Below are 24,592 nucleotides of genomic sequence, written 5' to 3' on the forward strand. Positions count from 1 at the left end.
GTATTTCATTGAACCAAACGGGTGATTAGACTCTTTAATTACAAAAGAGCCTATCTTTTTTAATAGTTGAATGGATTCTTCGTCTTTATTACCAATTCTAGAATAATATGCTATTATTCTTCTTCCATCAGTTCTGATGTAGTAGTTTCTTTCTTGAAGAAGATATCTGGCTTTAGCCATTAAATTAATTCCGATTTGGATTTGATAATAACTTGGATCTTTTTGACACTTGTCAATTGTTTTTGCCAGGTGTTCTTTGTCTTCATTTAAAGCTGATAATCGATGGCCAGCAAGCATAGTATTAATAAACCATATTTGGTATGGCTGAAAAAATTTTTCTTTTTCAGAAATACTTATAAAAGTACTAATTTGAATATAAAAATAGTAAAAGAAATCATCATTGTTTATGATGGGGTGTAATGGCCAACCAAACATGCTGATTACATGTTTTCATATTACATTTGAAGTCTCTTTTTGTCTACAAGACACCTTTATTTTACTTAAGTTGAGTTTGGATAATAATTTTGTCTTCTTTAATTTAATTTTAAATTAAATAAAATTTTAAAATTTAATTATAAAAATATCTAAAATATTAATATAAAATTATAAAATTTATTTTTCTTTAAATAATAATATAATCTTTTCAAATAAGTTGAGCCAAGCTCGAGTTTGAAATCATTTACAAAATTAGGTCTTTATCAATAAACATCTCTACCATTTTGAAATCTAGTCAGATTACTCAATTAATATTTTTTTACAACATTTTCTCTATTTATAAAATTCAAACTCAAAACCATTTTCAACAAACTGCAGTTCAAGCAAATGCTTCTTGTCTAAATGTGCTCGTTCGTCGGGTTCAGGCCGGGCTTAAGCATAATATTAATATACTTTATGCTTACTCAAGTTCGGCTCGGCCCAAAATCTGGGCTTAAAATTTTATCCAAACCTATCCATATATGCAAAAGATTAACCCAAACTTATTTTATGCCCATGCATGTTGTTTTTTTTATTTTTTTAAAAAGAATTATTTTATTTTATTTCAATATTTTGTACATTTTTTATATAGTTATCTTAATATTATTTTAATGTTTATATTAGAGTAGTATTATATATTTAGTGTAAGTTTATTTTTTTAATGTGTTCTAAATTACATAATATATAAAAATAACATAATATAAAGTATTATAAACTTAAAAACGGGTCAGGGCGGGCTCGGACCTTGAATATTCAAGTCCGAACCCAACCTATATTTTAAACGGGCATAATTTTTTTGCCCAAACCTTCTCAAATGTTAAGCGGGCCTTCATACATGAACAAATAAACCGATCCATGAACAGGTCTAAATATAATCTTTTCGGGTTTTTTACAAAATTATTATAAAAAAATAAAAAATAACCAAAATATTATCTTTTTTATTTACCAAAATGTTATAAATTTTTTTATTTACCAAAATATACAAAAAAAAACAAAAACCTGCAAAAAAAAACCTGTGGCGGCACCAAAGGTGCCAAAGAGATTGGCCTGACCAAAGGTGCCAAAGACATTAGCGGCATAGGACTAAAATGTAACTCTCTACAGTTTCAAAGACCTGACATGCAAATTTACCATTTTGAATTTTGAAAGTGAATTGGTGCACCTGTGGGTGTGTCAGCGCTAAAATTGAAACTTGGCTAATTTCCTTCTAAGTCTTCCTTATTTATTATTTTCTTTTTATTCCCCTTCAACTCACTTTTTTATTTAATAAACAATTCCTCAACCTATTTTTGTAGTTAAATAAGCTCTTAATCTATGATTTTTACTCATAAAAGCCCTTTATTTTATTATTAAAGTAAATATATTTTACCTAAAGTAAAGCTATTTTAAAAAGTATAAACTAATTCGCATTTTATGTATTATTTTGGTAATTTGATGAGAATAGTTTATCAAAAGTAATAACTCTATTTTACTTTAATAAGTTTATTAAAAGTAATTTTATGTATTATTTTTACTTTAATAAGTAAAATTTACAGAAAATAGAAGTCTCATATCAATTAGTCTACAAATTTTTTTACCTAAAAGTATTTTTGTAAAAGGTGATTCCAACCACAAATAAATTTTATTTATTTTAGAAAAATAATTTTCTATTTAAATTATGTTCGACTTAGCGATTAACGGTACTCATAGTAGTTTTCTTTCGCTCACATTATATTTAGAAACTATAAATTTAACTAATAATTATAATTTATACATGATAATATTTTTCTAAAGCTTTTATAATTATCCTTATTATCAATTTAATTTACGATACGGTATAAAATTTTAATTATAAAACTTTAGAAAAATCTTATTATGTATAATTTATAATTATTAGTTGAATTTATAGTTTCGATATAATGTGAACAAAAGAAAATTATTATGAATATCATTAACTCTTATGTCGACATACTTGAAAAAAATTATTTTTGAAAAATAAATAAAATCTATTTCGTTGAATCGATTTTACAAAAATACTTTTGGACTAATTGGTATAAGACTTCTCTATTTTTGGTGTTGAAAGAGAATAATAAATAATAAATAATGAAGATTTATGAAGCAATTATTCCTATTTAAGGTTTGATGTCGCCACACTCTCAAAGCGAGACCTTAAAGCTTTTTTCAACAATCAATCTAAATGAAAAATTTACTTATCGGAGTTTGAATATTTTAATTTATCATATTTCAGTTTGGTGTCACGTGTTTAATATTATTTTTAAGAAATATTTTTAGGATAAAAAATATTTCTAAACAAGTTACTTTTTAAAAGAAAAAATACTTCTCCCAAATAAAAAATTAGCTAAAAAAGTATTTTTTTAAAGCTAAAAATTTTTACTTCTCCTTAAAAACATTTTTTTCCTAAAAACATTTTTTGAAACATTACTAAACTAAGCCTAAAAGCAATAGTTTATTAAAGTAAAATAGAGTTATTGTAACACCCCTTACCCGAGACTGTTGCCAGAGTCGAGCACGAGGCATTACTTAACTTATCTTACTAATTCGGAGCATAAAAATTTACTTTTGCAAATTATTTTCACTACTTACAGCAAAGCTGTCCAATTGCGCAACAGTCACTAAATTAATTATAACTTGAGCTACAGAACTAAAAATTTAACTCCATAAATTTTCCTTGAAACTAGACTCATATATCTTCCTACCATAAAATTTTTAGAATTTTTGGTTCAGCCAATTAGTACAGTTTATTAGTTAAAGTCTCCCCTGTTTCACCATTCGACTATTCTGACCTCTTGTTACTAAAAATAACTTTTCTCATTATAGGATTTTCATATGCTATTCCCACTTGTTCCTACAGAAAATAGACTCATTAAGGAATCTAATCATGTAAATTTCAACTCATAACCATTTTTGTACAATTTGTAATTATTTTCTAAACTCAGAACAGGGGACTCCAAAAACAGTTCTGACCCTATCTTACTAAAATTCACATATCTTAAAATATAAATTTCCTTTTGCTACACTGTTATTTTTCCATGAAAATAGACTCAACAAGACTTAATTCCATATATCATTCATCCTCTAATTCATTTTATACCATCCTAGCTGATTTTTCAAAGTCACGTCACAGTGCTGTCTGAATTCTGTTTCTTTGCAAAATTTTACCCTTTTATGATTTCCATGCATAGTTTATCACCTAAACTTTTATAACAACAAACACTTCCATACTTGACCATTTTAGCAACCATTCATCATCAAATACTTACACATCATTCTTTAGCAAGATCATAAATACAAACATTTAGAATAACTAAATCCCTATACATGCCATAACTCAAACGTGTTTCGACATAAAATACCGAGCAGTTGTGGTTGATAGTGTGGATGATCTCCGACTTCTTTAGGATCCTTGAAGTAGCCTTGTAATACTATAAGAGAAAGAGAAATAAAAGACGTAAGCATAAAGCTTAGTAAGTTTACTAGCAAATAAATAACAATATTTAACTTAAATAATTAAACTCAATGTCTATATCTCTAGTTTACTCTTTAGTTAATCTCATACTAGTTCTCTTACTTGTTTACTTAGAATACTTGTGTGCATAACTTACTCAATCCTTGCTGCATCGTTGAACATCAATTGATAGTATAATAAGTTCTTAAGTCTTACAACTTACCTGAGCTTGCCATTTATGCTTTAAACTGAACTTTCATGAACATGATTCGTTTACAAGCCCGTTGAGCTACATTGGAATAATAAGGATACTCGGGTCTCTTCTGATAATAACATGCCAAAACCATGTCCCAGAAATGGTCTTACATGGGATGTTCTCATGTTGGTGCCCATGCCATGTCCCAGACATGGTCTTATAGGGGACCTCTCATCTCGGTGCCAATGCCATGTCCCAGACATGGTCTTACATGGGACCTCTCGTCTCGGTGCTCATGTCATGTCCCAGACATGGTCTTACAGGGGACCTCTCATGATCTTAAGGATGCCAATGCCATGTCCCAGACATGGTCTTACATGGGATCTCTTTACCCAAATGTCATGACATTCGTATCCAGTACCATCTTTATGTATCAACGGGACTTTTAAATTTTAATTCTCTATCATTTTATGCTTGGATCATCATCAAATAAATTCATAAAATAAATTCATAATTGCTGGAAATTAACAGCATTAATAATAAATATTTAAATATTGCATTTATTTACCGTAAACTTACCTCGGTACCAATTATAGCCAAATTCACCAACTTAGCCTTCAACTTTATTCTTCCCTTTGTCTAACCTCGAGTTTCGTACTTCTTGATCTAAAATAGTAAATTTAACTTATTTAATAATCACATTCATCAAAACAGCCCTCGACTCTAACTTTTTCAAAATTACAATTTTGCCCCTAAACTTTTACATAATTACATTTTTGCCCCAAGGCTCGGAAATTAAACTTCATCTCTTATTCTTATGTTTTATAACATTCTGAACATTTTTCCTTCTATGGCAACATCAAATTCCCACTCTAACATGTACTTATGAACATTAGGTATTTTCTTGATTATGTCGTTTTACTCGTTTTCACTTAAAATCGCTTAGCAAAAGTTGTTTAACATAATTTATAGCTTCATATTCTATCATAAAACATCAAAATAAACACTTTTTACCTATGGGTATTTTTCCAAATATAAACCCTAGGTTAAATTATTGCTAGAATAAGCTAAATTAAGCTACCAGGATCTCAAAAACGTAAAGAACATTAAAAACGGGGCTTGGGATCACTTACTATGGAGCTTGGAAGCTTGAAAACCCTAACTATGGCTTCCCCCCTTGCTGATTTCGTTCATATGAAGAAGATGAGCATAATTTGCCATCTTTTTCCCTTTTAATTCATTTTAATTACTAGATTACCAAATTGCCCCTAACTTAAAAATTTTCTATTTCACTTATCACATGTTCATTTTTGTCTACCAAGTTACCAATGGTATAATTACCATATAAGGACCTCCAATTTAAAGTTTCATAACAATTGGACACCTCTAACATGTAGAACTCAACTTTTACACTTTTTACAATTTAGTCCTTTTGACTAAATTGAGTGCCCAAACGTCGAAATTTTCGAACGAAATTTTCACAAAATTATTTTGTGAAATTGTAGATCATAAAAATATAAGAAAAATAAAATTTTTCTCATCGGATTTGTGGTCCCGAAACCACTGTTCCGATAACCTCAAATTTGGGTCATTACAGTTATTACTTTTTAATAAACTTATTAAAGTAAAATAGAGTTATTACTTAATTAGAATTCTAAGTATCTTAATTATCACTTAATTATAAATTTTGGTAATTTAATGAGAATAGTTTATTAAAGTAAAATAGAGTTATTATTTAATAAACTATTCTCATCAAATTACTAAAATAATACATAAAATGCGAATTAGTTTATATTTTTTTAAGTAGCTTTACTTTAGGTAAAATATATTTACTTTAATAATACAATAAAAGGCTTTTATGAGTAAAAATCATAGATTAAGAGCTTATTTAGCTACAAAAATATGTTGAGGGCTTGTTTATTAAATAAAAAAAAGTGAGTTGAAGGGGAATAAAAAGAAAATAATAAATAAGGAGGGCTTAGAAGGCAATTAGCCAAGTTTCAGTTTTGGCGCTGACACACCCACGGGCGCACCAATTCACTTTCAAAATTCAAAATGGTAAATTTCATGTCAGGTCCTTGAAACTGCAGAGAGTTACATTTTAGTCCTATGCCGCCAATCTCTTTGCCACCTTTGGTCAGGCCAATCACTTTGCCACCTTTGGTGCCGCCACAGGTTTTTTTTTTTTGCAGGTTTTTGTTTTTTTTGGTATATTTTGATAAATAAATTTTTTTTATAATATTTTGGTAAATAAAAAAAAGGATAACATTTTGGTTATTTTTTATTTTTTTGTAATAATTTTGTAGAAAACCCAATCTTTGGATTCACACTCTTTCTAACTTTCCCCTTTTGGTATTAGAATTGTCATTTTCTTTATTTTATTTGAAAATAATAATTTAAATATTGAAATAAAATAAATAAATTACATAGGCTTAATATATCATTTGGTACTCGAACTTGACATTTTTATTATCTTAGTATCTAATTTTTTGACCCAATTTGGTATTTCTAATTTGGTACCTAAGCTTTTTTAGGTTCAATTTGATACCTAAGTTTATTAAATGTTCTTGAAACACTAATGGCATTAACTTTTTTGTTATGTTACAAAAATATTGTCGAGATTAGAGGAAATTCATGTTAAAGAAATAGGTATTGAATTATGCATAACAATTAATATTAAATAAGAAAAAATTTAAAACCCTAAATTAAAAGAAATTAATTATTTTCAATTAATAAATAATTAAATAAAACTAAAAGTAATTGAGCATATAGAATAAAAAAATATCATATCATCAGTCACATGTCGGTCATACATTGATTATTTTGCTATTTCATAAAAAATAACATTGTTAGTAATTGGAGTAATTTGTAAAACATTTGACAAGTACCAAATCGAACAAAAAAAAGGTACCAAATTAGGGGAAAAAATGTCAAGTTTGGATACCAACTTGGACAAAAAAAAATTAGGTACCAAATTAGAAAAAATATCAAGTTCATATACCAAATGTTATATTAAGCCAACTTTATACTAATATATAAAAAGGGATTAATTTAATAGCTAAACAACACATTAAAAAATAAATTCATTTTCATCCATAAAAAGTAAATGCATTGCGCACTTAGGGTGAGTTTGGATGGGCAGTGAGTTTACCTGCTGTTAGTGTAAAAACAGCGGTGGCGGTGAGATTAGATACTGTAGTGATACTGTAACGTGAGACAAAAAGTAAACTAAACGCACCGCACCGCACCCAACCGCCCATCCAAACCCACCCTTAGTTTTGACCTTGCCCATCCCTTTGCCTAGGCATGGAAGTGGAATTTGATTCTCAGTTGAAAAAAATATATATATATATATATATATTGTAGTGTCAATAATAAAAATAATGTTCTTTTACTGGAATTAATTTTTACTTGTAAATTTATTGATAAACCTATTATGAAAATACGGGCCATCCATGAATTGTTACAAAGTAGTAGAAAATCCGTATCAGTTATATTCTTAAATATCATAATGCAGTTGTGAATTTCATGGCCAAGCAAGGTGGTATAAATTTCACCAGTCTATAGGTGTTTTTTGAACCTCCTCAAGCTATATATGCAGGAATTAATCCAAAATGATATTACGAGATTTTGATTAACTATTTATTTCTGTAATCACTTGATACTGTTTTTATTTATCAAAATAATAATAATCTTGATTCAATCTTGTCACAAATTAATTAATTATCGACTCACTTGTATAAATGTTAAAAAGAAATTATGAGTATAATAATAGATGGAATTAAAATATATCCGGATTTAAATAAAATAAATTTGGACAAAATTCAAAGGTGATAGGACTTAAAGTTATGATAAATCTAGAGAGAATTTACACACACATTATGAGAGTTTAAAATGGATGTCAAAAATGTGAAAGTTTTGATTTTGTCATCTTAGTCCCTATAATTTTTTTATTTCACATTAGTCTTGAAACTTGCCGAATTTTCTCAATTTGATCCATGATTTGGTTTTTGTTGAGGTAAGGTGACATGACACTCTAAGTTTATACCACATCATCACTTGATTTTTTTAAATATATATATATATATATATTTACATTTTTTAAGTTTTGGTTTTTAAGCTTTTATATAAATATTTTAATTCTTTAGGTGATGACATAACATAATCTCAAAGCATTACATCATCTTATCTTAATAGAATCTAGATTTAATGACCAGTTTGAGAAAATTTATCAAATTTAGTGAATAATATGAAAAAAGTCAAGGATCAAATTAAAATTTGTAAAATTCATGATACTAAATATTACTTTATCCCAATTTGAAGAAAAAAAACCATGTTCTGACAAGCATGAAAATAGGCTATTTTGGCCAATTTCCATATATTTTAACCAAACTAATAGTCAATAATTCTATCCTAAAAAGAAAAAGAACAGAGAATAATCTAAGATAAAAATAGGTTATTTTTCCATATATTGATGGTCCCAGTCTCAACATCATATGATGTTCTTTCTTCATTTTCACATTTATCACACCAGATTTAATTGAAACCTTTGCATTTGTAATTGGAATAATAATAATAATAAAAGGCTAAAATTTCCATTTTTTAAATATATAAAATTATCATGAAAGCCAAGTCAACAACCACCTCCATGAAAAAGCTACATCTTTGATTGAGTACGCTGAAGTGCATTATCCTCTTATTTAAACGTATAAAAAAATAGCATATATGATATGCTTTGACGGGTGGAAAATTTTAAATTGTAATTTATTGTTTAAGTATTTTTTTAAATAGCATTAGTTCGAATATTAAAATGATAAACTCTATATTAAATTTAAAAATATATAATTATTAAATTTTTATTAATTGTAGAAATTAAATTTACCAATTATTTTAAATATATATATTTTAGCTGAATGTGAACACTTAATATTCTTACTCCACCACCAAGTAAAAGAATAAACTAACTGTTTTTAAGCTTATTTTTTAATTAATTGTTTAATTTTTATTTTAAATATATTAATCCTCAATCAATTAGTGCATAACCAATTAATATAAATATATCATTTAAATATAAAGAAAATATATAATATGTAAATAAATATATAAATAATTCAAGAAATTAGAAAATGAGAAAATATAGTAGTATTAAAATAAATTAACTTAATAAAATAATTTTTTCTCTAAACAAGATGACCATGACAAATTATTTTGCTAAGGAAAGACAACTTGCTTTAGGAAGTCTTTGAATTAGGGTGTTTGTGCTTAGTTTTATCTTCGGGTTTTGTCTCCCGATTCTACAGAAAGCTCTAGACAAGTTCATACTGTGGGAGCGCCTCGCCCACTAAAGAAATGTGAGTATTTGGCATTGGTAGTGTTGAAACCCATACCTTTACATGACATTAGTGGGTATGAATGGTACCATTTGTCATCCATCGGTTCACAACGAACAACATTTCAAAGACTACTCTCAAAGCGAGTCCAACCTCCCCTCTATATATTTAAATATTTTTATTTATAATTTAATGTCTTAAAAAAAATTATTCATCGTAAAAGAAGAAAAAAAAGAATGCATTTTTGTATTTTAAAACCGCGCGTGTTAAATTTTTTATGTTTAAATTTATAAATCATATGAATTCTTTTTTGGTATTCGCCATGTCCGTTTTACAAACCATATTCAAGGATCGTAGCTGCTCTTCTCAATAAAATCGTCTTCAAGATTAAAACTTGTGTTTCTCCTTAGAAATGTTACGTGCCTTACCATTGCATCCAACGCCTGTTGATAATTCATATGAAATTTTTACGTGTAAATAATTCGTTTTATGTATATTTTGTCATATTCATGTACTCATGTTTTAATTATTACCATATGTAACTCATTGTATTTTTTATTTTACATAATTTATCATTATTATTCAGGTTTGATTCTAAACTTATTTATATAAATTAGTAATTTTTAAATTATAATTATTTAATATAATAAAACTTAAATTTAGTTACAATTAAATATTTAATTTTCTAATATAATATTCAAGTATTTTATTATTTAATAAAACTAATTTTTATAATGCAAAGTTTTGTATATTATCCTAAAATACCATGGCAAACCAAAATACAAGTCAATATCAAGTTCAGAATATTAAAAGGAGTAAAATGATTTTATATATGCAAACTATGACTAAAAGTAAAATCACGTTGTATTGAATATGTAATAGGGTTAATATACTATTTGGTACATGAGTTTGGTTTTAATGTTCAGTTTGGTACTTTGGTTTGGCTAAAATTTCGATTTCGTACCTAGACCAGACAACATCATGTGGTGTAATGAATATTTGACATGTGTGCTCTATAATAAAAAACTTAGGTATTTAATTGAAAAGACTCGTGTACTTAAATGAGACAAAGAAAAGAGTATCAAATTGAAAAAAAACAAACAAACTCATGTACCAAACTGAATATTGATGCTAAACTCAAGTACCGATCTGAATATTAAAGTCAAACTCATGTACCAAATCGAGAAAAGAACATTGAGACATGAAGTAAAGAAAGTTAAAATATGGTCTTTGCACTTTTCAATATTTGAAATTTAGTTTCTCAACTTTTTTGTTTTTAAAAATTTAGTCTCTTAACTTTCAGATTTTAAAATTCAAGTTCAATTGTTGATACGGTTCAAATTATTCTATTAAATTTATCAATAACGCTTTGAAATAATAAAAAAAATCACTTGATAGCCCCGTAAAAAGAAAATATTGTAATGAAATGAATTAAACAAAAGAACTTTAATTGTATTAATAATTAGAATTACATTTTTAAATTTAAAAATAGAGGACTAATTTGATTGAAATAAAAGTAAAATGATTAAATTGTAAATGTACGAAAATTTTAGGGGTTTGAAACATATTTTAACCATTAAAGAATTACATAACAGAATTTTACAACGAATCAAATTAGGAAAGCAAAGTGCAAACAAACCCTAATTAGGTTTTTACAACAGTAAAATTACTTGGTTTCAACAATAAATAACCCCTGAATCGAGGGCGATATGGTAATTCAGAATAATATAACCCAAAGCCAAAAAACCGAATAGTTGGAAACCTCCAATTTAAAACTCTCTCACTTATTTCCGTCTCCAAATTTTGTTTCAATTTTTTATTTTATTTTATTTTGTCGGTTTTTAATCAAATTTTTGTTCTCCGTTTTCCGGTGTTTTTCTCCGTCGCCGATCAAGTCGTCGATAGGGAAAAAGGGGGGGGGGAAACGATTTTGTTTTTAATTGGGGGGGGGGCGGGGTTTGTTATGGCTGCAAATATTAATACGGTTAATTTCAATACCTCCGTTGCAGTGGCAGCTGTTAATCACTCTGCTGGTAGCCCTAACCAATCACATCGTGCCACGACAGAGGATTCTCCGCCCTGGTCTGAAATCGTCCTCCGGCGGGAATCCGACCCAACTGCGGGTAGTCCATTAACGCATTCGTCCTCTTCGTCGCCGCCACCGTCAGCGTCGGTGGTCGAGCCGTATGTTACGACGGAGTTCGGAGAGGGAGGTGTCGAGAATGCGGGTACTGGGCCAAACGGCAATGCTGGTAAGAGGACCGCTTGGAACAGACCTTCTAACGGCGGTACCGAGATTGGGGTCGTTATGGGGGCCGACACGTGGCCTGCTTTGTCTCCGTCCGCAGCTAGGGTTCCTCCCAAATCTTCTTCAGATTCACCCAGAGCTTCATTGGATGGATCATCGTCTTCTCCTTCTGTTGTCCCCGTTTCTCAGGTTTGTTTACCAGAAATTTAAGCCCTTCTTTATTAATTTCTATTTAATAGTTACCATTTCAAGTGTATTTATTACTAACTGTTAGATTAGCTGAAATAGATTAAATTAACTGTTTGATAAGCAAGATATTAAATGCTAAAAATCTGAATTGCCCAGAAATGCAAAGAATCTTGAATTTTCATTCTAGCTGTATGATCTACTTGAATTATGTTTCATTTGATGGAATCTGTATAGTGGACGTTGTATGAAACTATGAGTATAGGAAGTATTTAGAGATTCACTTGCTCAGAGATGTACATGATGTAATTTTGTTTTTTGGAGGTTACATTTCTTGATGGTTTTGCTATGTTTGCCTAACTGTAGGGGAGTGGAAGTGCACCGCCATCATCGGCTTCGCAGAAACCAGTCAGCAACAGCGTGAAGTCAAATTCAAATTCGACTCCGAACCATAACACTCCTGCACGACAGAGGTCAATGAAACGAAATAGTAATAACTCAGCATCTAATGGTGGTCTCTCACAGGCACCGCCTCAAGGTCCTGTGGTTGAATCACCTGTTAATAGCCCTTCATCTAGGGATCACGTACAGAGAAGTAGTTTTGTATCACAGTCTCATACTAGTGGTAATGATCAGCCACACCCACGGAATTCATTTAGACAACGTAATGGTGGTCCACATCCACGAGGAGATGGTTCTCACCATCAGAATTTTGGAGGAAGGCGCAATCAAGATCATGGAAATCATGAGTGGAATGGTCGAAGTTTTAATAACAGGGATGGTCACATGCAGCCAAGAGTTGCTCCTAGGTTAATGAGGCATCCGCCACCACCTCCACTGCCTAATACTTTACCTTTTATTGCACACACTCCTATGCGGCCTTTTGGCACCCCAATGGGGTATCCTGGTAAGCCGTACTTTCGCTATTGTTGCTTTTTTGGGTTAAGGATGAGTGACCTTCCTAATCTCTTTACCTCCTTTCAGATTTGACATCTCTTTATGTTGTCCCGGCTGCTCCTCCAGAGTCACTTAGAGGTTTGCCATTTGTTGCACCGATGCCCCCAATGTTTTTCCCACCCCCAGAGCCTCTTGACAATCAGTTGCATGCTAGAATAGTGAATCAGATAGATTATTATTTCAGGTATGAATTGTTTGCATGATGACCTAGGTCAACTTAGTTAATTCAGTGGCCATATCTTGGTATTTGAGTTCACTCACACTGTTAACTGCCTGTTTCGTTGTTGCAGTAATGAAAATCTAATTAAGGATACCTACTTGAGGCAAAACATGGATGACCAGGGCTGGGTTCCTATTAAATTAATAGCCGGCTTCAAAAAGGTGAGTATTTTTGTGAATTTGGAGCTAGTTTCTTATGTCTGATTGTGAAGTTCTTATGTTTAGAACATTTTCATTAAGATTGCTTTGCATTATGCAAGTTCATAACGCCTATGCGTCCTGGACTCATCTTTAATTCTATTGTGACAAGTTTATGTGGTCACCATTAAAAAGAAACCTATTTTAATTGAAAATTTTGAAAGAAGAAAAAATATAAATATGTACGTTAATACACTAGTTTAGTAATAATAGAAAACACATGATGATTGCTATGTAGAATCCGTTACTTAAGATTGTCAGAGAGGAGCTTTTTCTGAAACAGAAAGAAATGAGGGGGAAAAGAAAAATACCAGAATAGTAAAGCCAGCACCCGCATTCACTATAGCACAGATGTGAGTGAGATATTTCCTTGGGGGTTCATACACCGTAAAGTAGTGATGTGTCAGCTCTGCATTTTAAACAAATTGGAAACAGTTGAAACCTCTGGATTTTTGCTTTGTTGGAACTAAAATTTGAGAAACACTCTACTACTAGATTTTCAAGCTATTTTTCTATTTCTGAGAAAATAAATGAAATTCCCATGAATCCAGAAACCTGGTCTTCACTTTCACACTTAGTTGAGCTAGTATATGGATGGTTCTTGTACTTCTAACATAAGCATTCCTACTCGTTAATAAAACACTGTTGGAAACTTTAAGGTATGGATTTGCTTGACAATTATTTATGAGAAATGTTATTGGTCATTGCTTTTTTTGGCAAGACAATTACAATGGACAGAAACTTGTCTTGCTGGAATTGTCTACACAATTTTAATTAACATTTGTGTGTTCGTGTGTTTGTTTGCTAATTATTTTTCCTATAATTGCTGTTATTTTCATGGGCTCTATCTTTGTTTTGGTCTTGGCTGTTTTTGTTCTATTATGTTGTACTTTTCTTGTGGTCATAAAGAAAACGTAGTTCCAATGAATTTATATAGTGACTAAATCATTTTGTCTAAGTCTTGGTGCTATGTTCTTGCAACTTGCATTCTGGATGTACTTCTAAATTTTGAGATTTATAACCCTTTTGCTGTATAGCATGTTAGGTCTCCATCATTAACTATTTACATGCCTCAATGCTGAAGAAATTGCTATTTCTTATACCATCTTATTGTTTGTATATTTATAGAATAGATTAGCATGCTATGAATGCATGTTCATATAATTATTTGTATTTGTATGTATGGATACCCTCCTGCTGATTTACACACACTCCCCAACCCCAATGGTATCTGGTTGAAGTAGTTTATCCCTTTTTAGAGATATTTAACTTATAAGCATCTGCATGTATTACTTATGGTGAGGTGCATTGTAGTACTTCCATTTTCTTGTTCTTCAAGTGGTGTGGTATAAGTTCCTTTTTTTCGCTCTTTAATTATTATTGTTATTGAAGAAGTGGGGATAATACCATGCTCTCTACTATCAATATTTATGTACTCTACAACAGCCATAGGACAAGGAGAAAATCATGCACGACCAACTTAATTAAAAGAAGATTTTGCATTTTTTGTAGATTTACTAGATTAATCTTTTGCGTTTATTATCATAACGTAAAAAGGGTAAGCTTATTTTACACTCATACAGAATAGCACACACTTCACTCAGCAAAGTGCTTTTTTGTACATTGTGCCTCAGGCAATATAAGGGTTCACAAGTGTCTAGAGTGCTACTTGCACCCTTGGCAACATTGGTTCAGAAGCTTGTAGTACGCTCGTGCTTCTCCTAAAGCATTTTTTTAAAAAGCTTGTTGTGGATAGACAACATATTCTATGGCTCCTCCTTTTCAGGTTTCACTTTTGACTGATAATATTCAGCTTATAACGGATGCTCTGCAAAGGTCAATGGTTGTGGAAGTGCAGGTACCTTTATATAATGAAAATCTGGGGATTTATGTTCATTTTTTTGATCAATAATGAAATGCTAGTCTTATCAAACACCAAGATATGCATGCCTCTTATTGTTCATGCATGCTGGTATGGTTTGCTTTGATCACCTTTCGTTTAACATTTTAGGGTGACAAAGTAAGGAAGCGGACCGATTGGATGCGATGGATAATGCCACCTTCTGTTCAGTTCCCTACCATTTCTGGTCAGGATACGTTGGCTGCTCGTGTTCAGAAGATTTCATTGGAGCAGAAAACCGCAAACCAGAGTGGTACAAGTAACCAAGAAGATACTAATGCCAGTGGACTGTCAGGTAGAGCATTGTCGGGAGACTTCAATAATCAGTCACAGCAACTCAACAGTGAAGGAACATCTGTCGGTGCTCAGGCTGGTCCGGCAAGTAATTCAACTTAAGCTAAACTTGCCGTTGCTTGCAGAAAAAGTTCCTGGGAAGATAGAGCAGAGAGTGATTTTGACACCATGGGTTATTATTTTGCCTTGCTTGAAGACGAAATACGGTTCTTTTCGTGACTTGTTGCGACGAAATATGCTTTTTCTCGTGACTTGTTGCGAAATGAAATATGATTTTCTCGTACGGGAAATTAGAGGAAACTTTACGAGAAGAAAACGAAAACACCATTTGGAAAAAAAGAAAAAAAAAAAAACAAACCTTTGAATTCGAGCTAGTAGGACAAAATTTTCGTGTCTTTAATGAATTGTTTTCTTTTTTTTTTTCGTGCCCTCATGGAAATGTTGGATTTTGCTTTACTTGGTGTGGTTGGTGTTTGAATATGGTGAATTTTTATTTTTCATTTGAAAAAAATATTTGGGGTTTTGATAGCTCTCCAATTGCAAGGGTGAAAGCAAAAAAGAATATGAATGAATACAAATTTGGATACAAGGAAAGTGCTTTATTGAATTAATGTCCACATTGCACAATTATGGTGTGCAAGTTGATGAAAAGAGAATTGTGCCTTACATTATATATTTACTCACATTGGTTTTCTTTCAAAACTGGTGTTTAAACGATTAATTTTATTCCAATTTATGAAAAAAATATTTTTAAAATAATTTTCAAATAAACAAAAATAAACTAAATACAGAATGATCAGTAGGAAATTCAAATAGTTTATACTTTAATTAATGTGCTTTAAATGCATTCCACTTTAAATCTAAAATTAACATTTAACTTGCAAGTTGAGTAAAAAGATTGATTGATATAGGATGTTATACTTTTAGAAACCAATTAAAAATATTATAAATCAAGGATCACTCTTATCTTAATCAGCAGTTGAGGGTTCAATTCTCATTCTGGGTATAAAACAGTTTTAAAACTTATTGTCAGCTTAGACCCCTTAATGTTCTGATTAATTATTGAACTCACTTCTGAAAATACATTGAGAAACCCAATATATATATATAATATTTTAAAGAGGTATGTTAAAATTAATTTTATTTTCCATAATAAAAATCATTTACAAAGAATAAAAATGGTGAAAGAATCGTAAGTATTTGTGTTTAGAGTTAAATTGTATTTTTTACTAAAAAATGAGTAAATTAATTTTTTAGTTAAAATTTTTGTCTATTTCTATCATAAAAAATATGGTTAACGAAATAACCAAGTAGTTACATATAACATCTCACTAATACCTCATGTCGACTTACAGAGATTAGTTTTTAACAATAGAATTAAATGAAAAATTTACCGAATAAACTATTTGCTATTTGATCTAACACATAAGAATTTATTTGCTCATTTTTTAAAGTAAAAAGCCTAAAATATAATCTAACGTCTCCATTCTATTTTTACCAAATAAATTATATTATGCATTGAAAAAGGGATTTATTCTCATCATTACGTGTCTTATTTCTATTGGATGGAAACCAAGGGTGGCCCTGAATTAAGAAACTACGTAACTGAATTTTACCGCCAGTCAAACAAGGAACCCAAGTGAAAAACCCTAATTGGATTTGTACAGCGGTTAATTATTCTATTTCAGCAGCGAATTGACCAAAACAACCCCTGAATAGAGGGCAATATAGTAAATCGTAAGAGTATACCAAGCCAAAAAATGAAAAAAACCCAACAGTTAAGCAAGGACCTGGATGAAATAACATTAAAATAAAAAAATACGCACAAAAAAATATATTTAAAAAAGAAAAAAAGTGAGAAAGAAAAAACAGAAAGAAAGAGAGAAGCAGAGGTTACAGCGCCTCCATCGCTGCTCTTCTTCTTCGATCGAATTATCGAATCCCTAATTTTTTATTTTTGGAAAAAAATTCCTAAATTTTTGCAATTTTGGAGCATCGAATACTTCAACTCTCACTCTTTCTCGTCTCGAATTTTGTTTGATTTCTTTTTTTGAAATTTTTGGATCAAAATTTTGTTCGAATTTTTTCAGCGATTTTCTCCGTCGATCAACTCATCGATAAAGGGAGAGAAAAAGGAGAAAATCCGATTTTTGTTTTAATTGGGGTTTTGCTATGGCTGCAAATATTAATACGGCTAATTTCAATACCTCTTCCGCTTCAGTGACAACTGTTAATCACTCTCCCAGTAGCCCTAAACAATCACATCGCGCTACGAGGGCGGGTTCTTCGACTAGGACTGGAATCGGTCGTCGAGAACCCGACCCGATCGCCGGTGTTCCGTTATCGCCTTCGTCTTCTTCGTCGTCGCCACCGCCATTAATAGCTGCGACTGAGCAGCCACCTGTTGTGGCGGTGGTTGAGGAGGAAGGCGGGGAGAATGCGGGTTCTGGGTCTAATGGAAATGCGGGTAAGAGGCCCGCTTGGAACAAACCTTCTAACGGTGATGCTGAGATTGCGGCCGTCATGGGGACCCATAGGTGGCCTGCTTTGTCTGATTCCGCTAAGGCTTCTCCCAAATCCTCTTCAGATTCACCCAGAGCTTCATTGGATGGATCATTATCTTCTCCTCCTGTTGTCCCCGTTTCTCAGGTTTGTTTTCCTAAATTTAAGACCTTTTAAAAAAAAATAATTTCAATTTAATCGCTGCCATTTCCAGCTTATTTATTACCAACTGTTAAAATAGCTGAAATTAACTGTTTTAACTGAACCAAATTAATTAACCAAAGGATCAAAAGAATCTTGAATTGTATTTCATTTTATGGAATCTGCATAATGTTCTTTGCATGAATATAGGAAGTATTTAGAGATTCATTTGCTCAAATTTATATATGATGTAATTTTGTTTTCTTGGAGGTTACTTATCTGGATGGTTTTGTTATACTTAGCAATCTGTAATTTGTAGGGGAGTGGAAGTGCGTCATCATTTTCCGCTTTGCAGAAACCAGCCAGCAACAGTGCAAACTCAAATTTGAATTTGACACCTAACCATGCTCCTACACGCCAGAGGTCAATGAAACGCAATAGTAATAACTCGGCATCTAATGGCAGTCTCTCACAGCCTCCACCTCAAGGTCCTATTGTTGAATCACCTGTTAATAGCCCTTCTTCTAGGGACCAGACACAGAGAAGTGGATTTGCATCACAGTCTCATACTGGTAGTAATGATCACCAACACCCACGGAATTCATTCAGACAACGTAATGGTGGTCCACATCCACGAGGAGAGGGTTCTCACCATCAGAATTTTGGAGGAAGGCGCAATCAAGATCATGGAAATCATGAGTGGAATGGTCGAAATTTTAATAACAGGGATGGTCACATGCAGCCAAGAGTTGCTCCTAGGTTAATGAGGCATCCCCCCCCACCTCCTCTGCCTAATACTTTACCTTTTATTGCTCACACTCCTATGCGGCCTTTTGGCACCCCAATGGGGTATCCTGGTAAGTTGTTCTTTCACTATTGTTGTTGCTTCTTTTGGGTTAAGGATGAGTGACATTCTGAGTTTACTGTAATCTCTCTACCTCCTTTCAGAATTGGCATCTCTTTATATGGTCCCAGCTGCTCCTCCAGAGTCGCTTAGAGGTTTGCCATTTGTTGCACCAATGTCCCCAATGTTTTTCCCAGCCCCTGAGCCTCATGACAATCAGTTGCATGCTAGTATAGTGAATCAGATAGATTATTATTTCAGGTAATGCTTTGTTTGCGTGGTGACTTAGGTCAACTTCGTTAATTCAGTGGGCATATCTTGGTATTGATGTCACCCACAAAGCTAACTGCCTGTTTCTTTGTTGCAGTAATGAAAATCTAATTAAGGATACCTACTTGAGGCAGAACATGGATGACCAGGGCTGGGTTCCTATTAAATTAATAGCCGGCTTCAAAAAGGTGAGTTTTTTTTCAGAATGTGGAGCTAACTTAATGCCTGATTGTGTAGTTCCTGTGCCCAGAGCTAGTTTCATCTGTTAGCGTTATGCATGTTTATAACATCTGCACCTGCTGGACTTATCTGTTATATTGTTGAGGCAAGTTATGTGGTTATCATTAAAAGCAAACCTATTTTAATTGAAGTTTATGCAGTTGTCATTTGTATGTTTTAAGAGAATTTCAAAACTGTGAAAACCTGTGGAATTTTGCACTTTAGGTTTTGTCAAAATTTTCTAGAAATTAACATTCGAGAAACACGTAACTACTGGATTGTCAAGCTATTTTTCTATTTCCATGAACATAAATTAAAATTCAAAGAATTGAGAAACCTAGTCTTCAGTTTCACACCTGCTGCTAGTTGTACTATTTCATGAATATTTCTTGGTACTTTTAGCATAATGTTCCTACTCATTAATAAAATAATCTTTGAAACTTTAAGATACATTTATTGGTGATTATTTGTGAGAACTGTTATTGGCACTTGCATTTTTGGCAAGATAATTCCAATGGACATATACTCATCTAAATGCAATTGTCTATACAATGGTAAATAACTATTTTGTGTTCTATTTTGTGCTAGATATGTTTCCTACAATTACTGTTATTGCTAGCTCAATCTTTTTTATTTGGTCTTGGCTGTTCTTGTTTTATTATGTTTTCCTTTTCTTGTGGTCATAAAGAAAATCTATTTCCAAAGAATTTATATTCAGTTACCAGATTACTTTGTCTAAGTTTTTCTGTATGGATTTGTGTTATTTTCTTGCAACTTGCTTTCTAGATGTTCTTTTAAATCTTGGTACTTATAACCCTTTTGTTTAAGTTGCAAAACTATACTTTGGCATGCTATGTATCCTTCACTAACTCTCTGTAGGCCTACGATGCTGAAGAAATCTTTATCTCTTATTCTATATTCTTTTGGTATACTTATAGATTAATTGGTATGCTATCAGTGCATGATCATAGGGTTAGTGGATTAATATCTATGTTGCTATACCCTTCTGATGTATGCACGCATACGTCCACCCATTAGATCCTGGTTGAAGATTATCCTCTTAAGAGATATTTAAACTTTAAGCATCTGCCTATATACTTACGTTGAGGTACACTGTAGTCCTTCCATTTGCTTCTTCTCCAACTTATTCAAATGGTAAGGTATAAGTTCATAAGTTCTTTTTAACTATTATTGTTAATGATAAGCTGGTTCAAGCTCAAAGTGCAATGAACTTGTGCTTTTAATTTTTGTGTAATAATGGGTATTAATAAATAGCATACTCTTAACTTAATCATTTACTTAACGTTTCTAATTTTACTAGTTAAATTTTTTGCTTTTCTTTTGGAAACTTACCCATCTCATCATTCCATTAAGATTCTTTTAAATTTAATGCTATAGGATGATAATATCCCATCCCATCCTGTATAGGAGCTATCCCAAATTAGGATGATCATATGACCAAACCACCAGAAAAGATAATATCCCACTCTTTCCTCCCTGATCTTACTACAAATCCTTCTTAATATTTGTATATCATCTGCACTTATCTCTTTTATATGCATGTTGCTTGTTGTTAGCCAATATTACGAATCATATAGCAAACTAGTTGTGGTAGTCTCCTATTGCATTTTTTCACTTTAAGCAACCCAACCTTTGTCCTATGAGTAACATTTCCATTAAACTTTCTTTTCTTTCTAAATTATTGCCCTTAGATGCTTAAAGCACTTTGCTACTAATATCACTTAACCATTTAGTGTAATAAATTCTTGAATGCCATTCCTTATCTTATGAAATGTACAGTCTGTATGCTTGGTTGTCAATTTGTGCAATCTACACCCAGACCTTTAGTGTTTGTCTCAACGACTCTGATATGATATTAACCACTTTAGTTTTGTCAGCCAATACACACCGTCTGCTGGTAACATACACAAATGCTTTTTCATCTTGAATTTCTTTTGATGTCTCATCCATTACTCTGGCAAAAAGAAAAGGAATCAACCTGGTATTTGATGCACCCATTTTGTAATCTGTACTTCATCTTTTAATCAACCACAAGTTCTTATGTTTACAATTGCTCCATAAATACCTCTGTACACTAGCATATTTGACTGTGTTCTTGTTTGAAACACATCAAAGAATGTCTCTAGGTACACTGTCATATGCTTTCTCTAAATCAACAAGTTCTTTTGTTTGTAATCACTCCATGCATATCACATTATACTGGCATATTTGAGAGGGATTGTGTTCTTGTCTAAAGCCCATCAAAGTTCATTGCCTTGGGGGCATGAATTCAAACTAATTTTCCACAATCTTAGCATGTTGTTGTAAATGTTACTCGAAGACTTTTTCCCAGTATTTCATATTATGACTCATAAGTTTTATTTGAATGATCATATCACATTTGAACCTTTTGCCTAAGGTATAGCACAGTGCATGTTAGGAGATCTGATTATGATTTTCTTGAGATTTGCGTCTGATTTTTATTTCTTAAAATTCCCTTTGTTAATTTAAATAAACTTTCCTTATAAATTAGGATACATAGCTTTCTTATCTTCTTTTTCTTTGTAGAACATGAAATTGTGGTTTTGCATCTTGTTTTTTAAATTTTAAACCTCTATTTAAGAGGAATATTATTAATGAATAAAATGAGTTGAAAGTTTCAGTAAATCCATTCCAACATATGCAACTCCCTTAGAGTTCGACAACCATAGGCAAAAATTGGAATCGAAATAAGGGAAAAACCTTTCTTCAAATCTTAGTTCTCTATTAATTTTATGGTGATTTGATCCCAGACTTGGACCATAACAGTGCACCAACTGTCATCTTCTGGATGTTAGTCCCATATATAGTAGTGATCTACCGTCATCCTCTGGAAATTGAGCTTTTGTGATTATGTCATTTCTTTCCTGATCAGGTAGTGAGCATCATTTTCTTGGTTTTGTGCCTTTGTGTCGAATAACAAAGAGCGTCAAACCTAAAAAAACATAGAGCGTCAAGTCCCTATAACCAAGACCATTTGATTAGGCACTCGCTTGATGCACCTAGGCATGCTGTTTTGTAAGGCAATATTCATAAAAAATGTCTACATGGTTAAAAAAACGTGCTTTTTTTTTGCACTTTGTGCATCTTGCGCCCTTAACAACATTGGTTTAGAAATTTGTTGTTGGATAAGCTTGTAGTGATTTTGCTTTCCCAAAGCAATTTTCTTTTCTAAATTTTAATGCTTGCTGTACAAACTCGGCATATTTTCTATGGCTTCTCCTTTGCAGGTTTCGCTTTTGACTGATAATATTCAGCTGATAACGGATGCTCTGCAAAGTTCAACAGTTGTGGAAGTGCAGGTACTTTCTATATTTGATAATCTTGGGATATATGCTTTATCAATATTGAAATGCCTGGTCTTATCAACCATCAAGACTTGCATGCCTCTTATTTTTTATGCTTAATTAATGGTTTTGTTAGAACATAGGACTAAAATTATGTGGTATGGTTTGCTTTGATCACTTTTGCTTTCACATTTTAGGGTGACAAAGTAAGGAAGCAGATTGATTGGATGCGATGGATAATGCCGCCTTCTGTTCATTTCCCTACCATGTCTGGTCAGGATACACTAGCAGCTCGTGTTCAGAATATTTCATTGGATCAGAGAACTGCAAACCAGAGTGGTGAAAGTAACCCTGAAGATTCTGATGCTGGTAGACCATCATATGGGGACTTCAGTAATCAGGCTCAGCTATTCAACAATGAGGGATCAACCGTCGGTGCTCATGGTGGGCCAGCAAGTAATTGAAACTAAGCAAAATCTGTTGACGTACGTTTTCCTTGCTAAAAATTCCTGGAAGATAAAGAGTAGAGAATGATTTTGACGCCATGGGTTATTATTTGCCTCTCTTGAAGGTACTGGTTTTTGAACTTTGCTACGATGAATCGCGATTTCTCGTACAGCAAATTTACCGAATTGTTTTCCTTTGTTCTTTTCTTTTTTTACAAATGGGGATGTTGGATTTTCTTTTACTATTTGTTATTGGTGATGTTGGTGTTTAAATTTGGGGAATTTCTATTTTAATTTTCGAAAAAACATAAAAGAAAATCTTTGGAGGGCTTTGATAGCCTCTGGTTGCAGGGGTGAAAAAAAAAGAGAACATACTTGGATTGAGGTCTATGGAGAAAATGGCTCCTGCAGCTGTGCAGCAACAGCTACTACTGCTATTATTCATGCCTACAAAAGCTTCTTTTTTTATTACCTTTCGAGGCTTATATCATTTACCAAGAATTGCACTTTATATTATTTATTTATGTACTTATTTATACACTATTATTATATTTGCTACTTGCTTCTGCTTCATAAAAGTTTGCCCTTCGTTTGTGGGACAATCCTTTGAAAGCAACCCTATCTTACAACTGGTTCTTGTTGTATGGTTTTAAGTTTTGGAGCTTGTGGTACTTTTGACTGACTCTCAGAATAATTTTATTTATTATTTGTGGTATTAATATTATATTCTTTTTCATTTAGATGAGAATAATAGGGTACTATTAATACACATACCTAAAACTTTTTAGGTCTAAGTAAGCTCCATGCTTGAGTAATGTTTAGGGTTTAAGTCTCGTGGATGGAGAAAACAATTTTAGTAGGGTATAGGGTTTTGATTTGGTTTAACTTTGGATTTAGTTGGGGTTTATATGATCAAATTATTGAAAGAGGTAATGGAAAATGATAGTTTGAAGTACCATAGAAGTTTACAGAAGTTAAATTGTATTTTGCCTTACTATTAAAAAAATTGGACAAAATAGTCTCTATTTCTTGTACCAAAGAGTTTGTTCTTTTCTGTTGAAGGTTTTATCAAATGATTACATGTGACAAGCCCTTCTGCACTTTATGTTGATATATATGGATTAGCTTTTTAATAATAAAAGTAGATTGAAGTTTTATAAGAATGATATAACGTATAATGATTTGTTTATGTAAAATACAATCTGAAAAAAGAAGAAGATGTCGATTGTGTTTAAAGTTAAGGCATGGTAGTAGTTTCACATTTATTCCATGGGCACTTGTGTAAGTAATAGTATCATTTTACTTGCTAAAAGAAAACATTCTTTAATAATAATAAAAGTGACACACAATATGCTAAGCTTGGAGAATGGTTCATTTTATGGTCCAAGATTTACCCG

The 24,592-nt window shown here is 31.8% G+C and overlaps 2 protein-coding genes and 1 long non-coding RNA gene across 3 annotated transcripts; 2 read left to right on the top strand and 1 right to left on the bottom strand.

The window, feature by feature from the left end:
• Window positions 1-3,693: 3,693 nt before the first annotated feature.
• On the bottom strand, window positions 3,694-5,307 carry LOC128033705 (uncharacterized). Its single transcript, XR_008189687.1, has 3 exons — window positions 5,249-5,307; window positions 4,695-4,781; window positions 3,694-3,896 (listed from the first exon to the last, which is right to left on the bottom strand). It is a non-coding gene; the product is annotated as an uncharacterized LOC128033705 (long non-coding RNA).
• Window positions 5,308-11,402: 6,095 nt separating this feature from the next.
• LOC105787446 (la-related protein 1C) lies at window positions 11,403-15,903 on the top strand. The gene is made up of 6 exons (XM_012613831.2): window positions 11,403-11,882; window positions 12,246-12,786; window positions 12,864-13,020; window positions 13,127-13,217; window positions 15,040-15,111; window positions 15,265-15,903. Exons 1-6 carry the CDS (start codon window positions 11,409-11,411, stop codon window positions 15,547-15,549), a joined length of 1,620 nt encoding a protein of 539 aa, XP_012469285.1. The 5' UTR covers window positions 11,403-11,408; the 3' UTR covers window positions 15,550-15,903.
• Window positions 15,904-17,288: 1,385 nt separating this feature from the next.
• LOC105787447 (la-related protein 1C) lies at window positions 17,289-23,914 on the top strand. The gene is made up of 6 exons (XM_012613833.2): window positions 17,289-18,096; window positions 18,410-18,947; window positions 19,039-19,195; window positions 19,302-19,392; window positions 22,693-22,764; window positions 22,947-23,914. The coding sequence occupies exons 1-6, from the start codon at window positions 17,620-17,622 to the stop codon at window positions 23,211-23,213; spliced, it is 1,602 nt and encodes a 533-aa protein (XP_012469287.1). The 5' UTR covers window positions 17,289-17,619; the 3' UTR covers window positions 23,214-23,914.
• Window positions 23,915-24,592: the final 678 nt, after the last annotated feature.

The sequence above is a fragment of the Gossypium raimondii genome, chromosome 2 (assembly GCF_025698545.1).
Source record: "Gossypium raimondii isolate GPD5lz chromosome 2, ASM2569854v1, whole genome shotgun sequence".
Classification (NCBI taxonomy): domain Eukaryota; kingdom Viridiplantae; phylum Streptophyta; class Magnoliopsida; order Malvales; family Malvaceae; genus Gossypium; species Gossypium raimondii.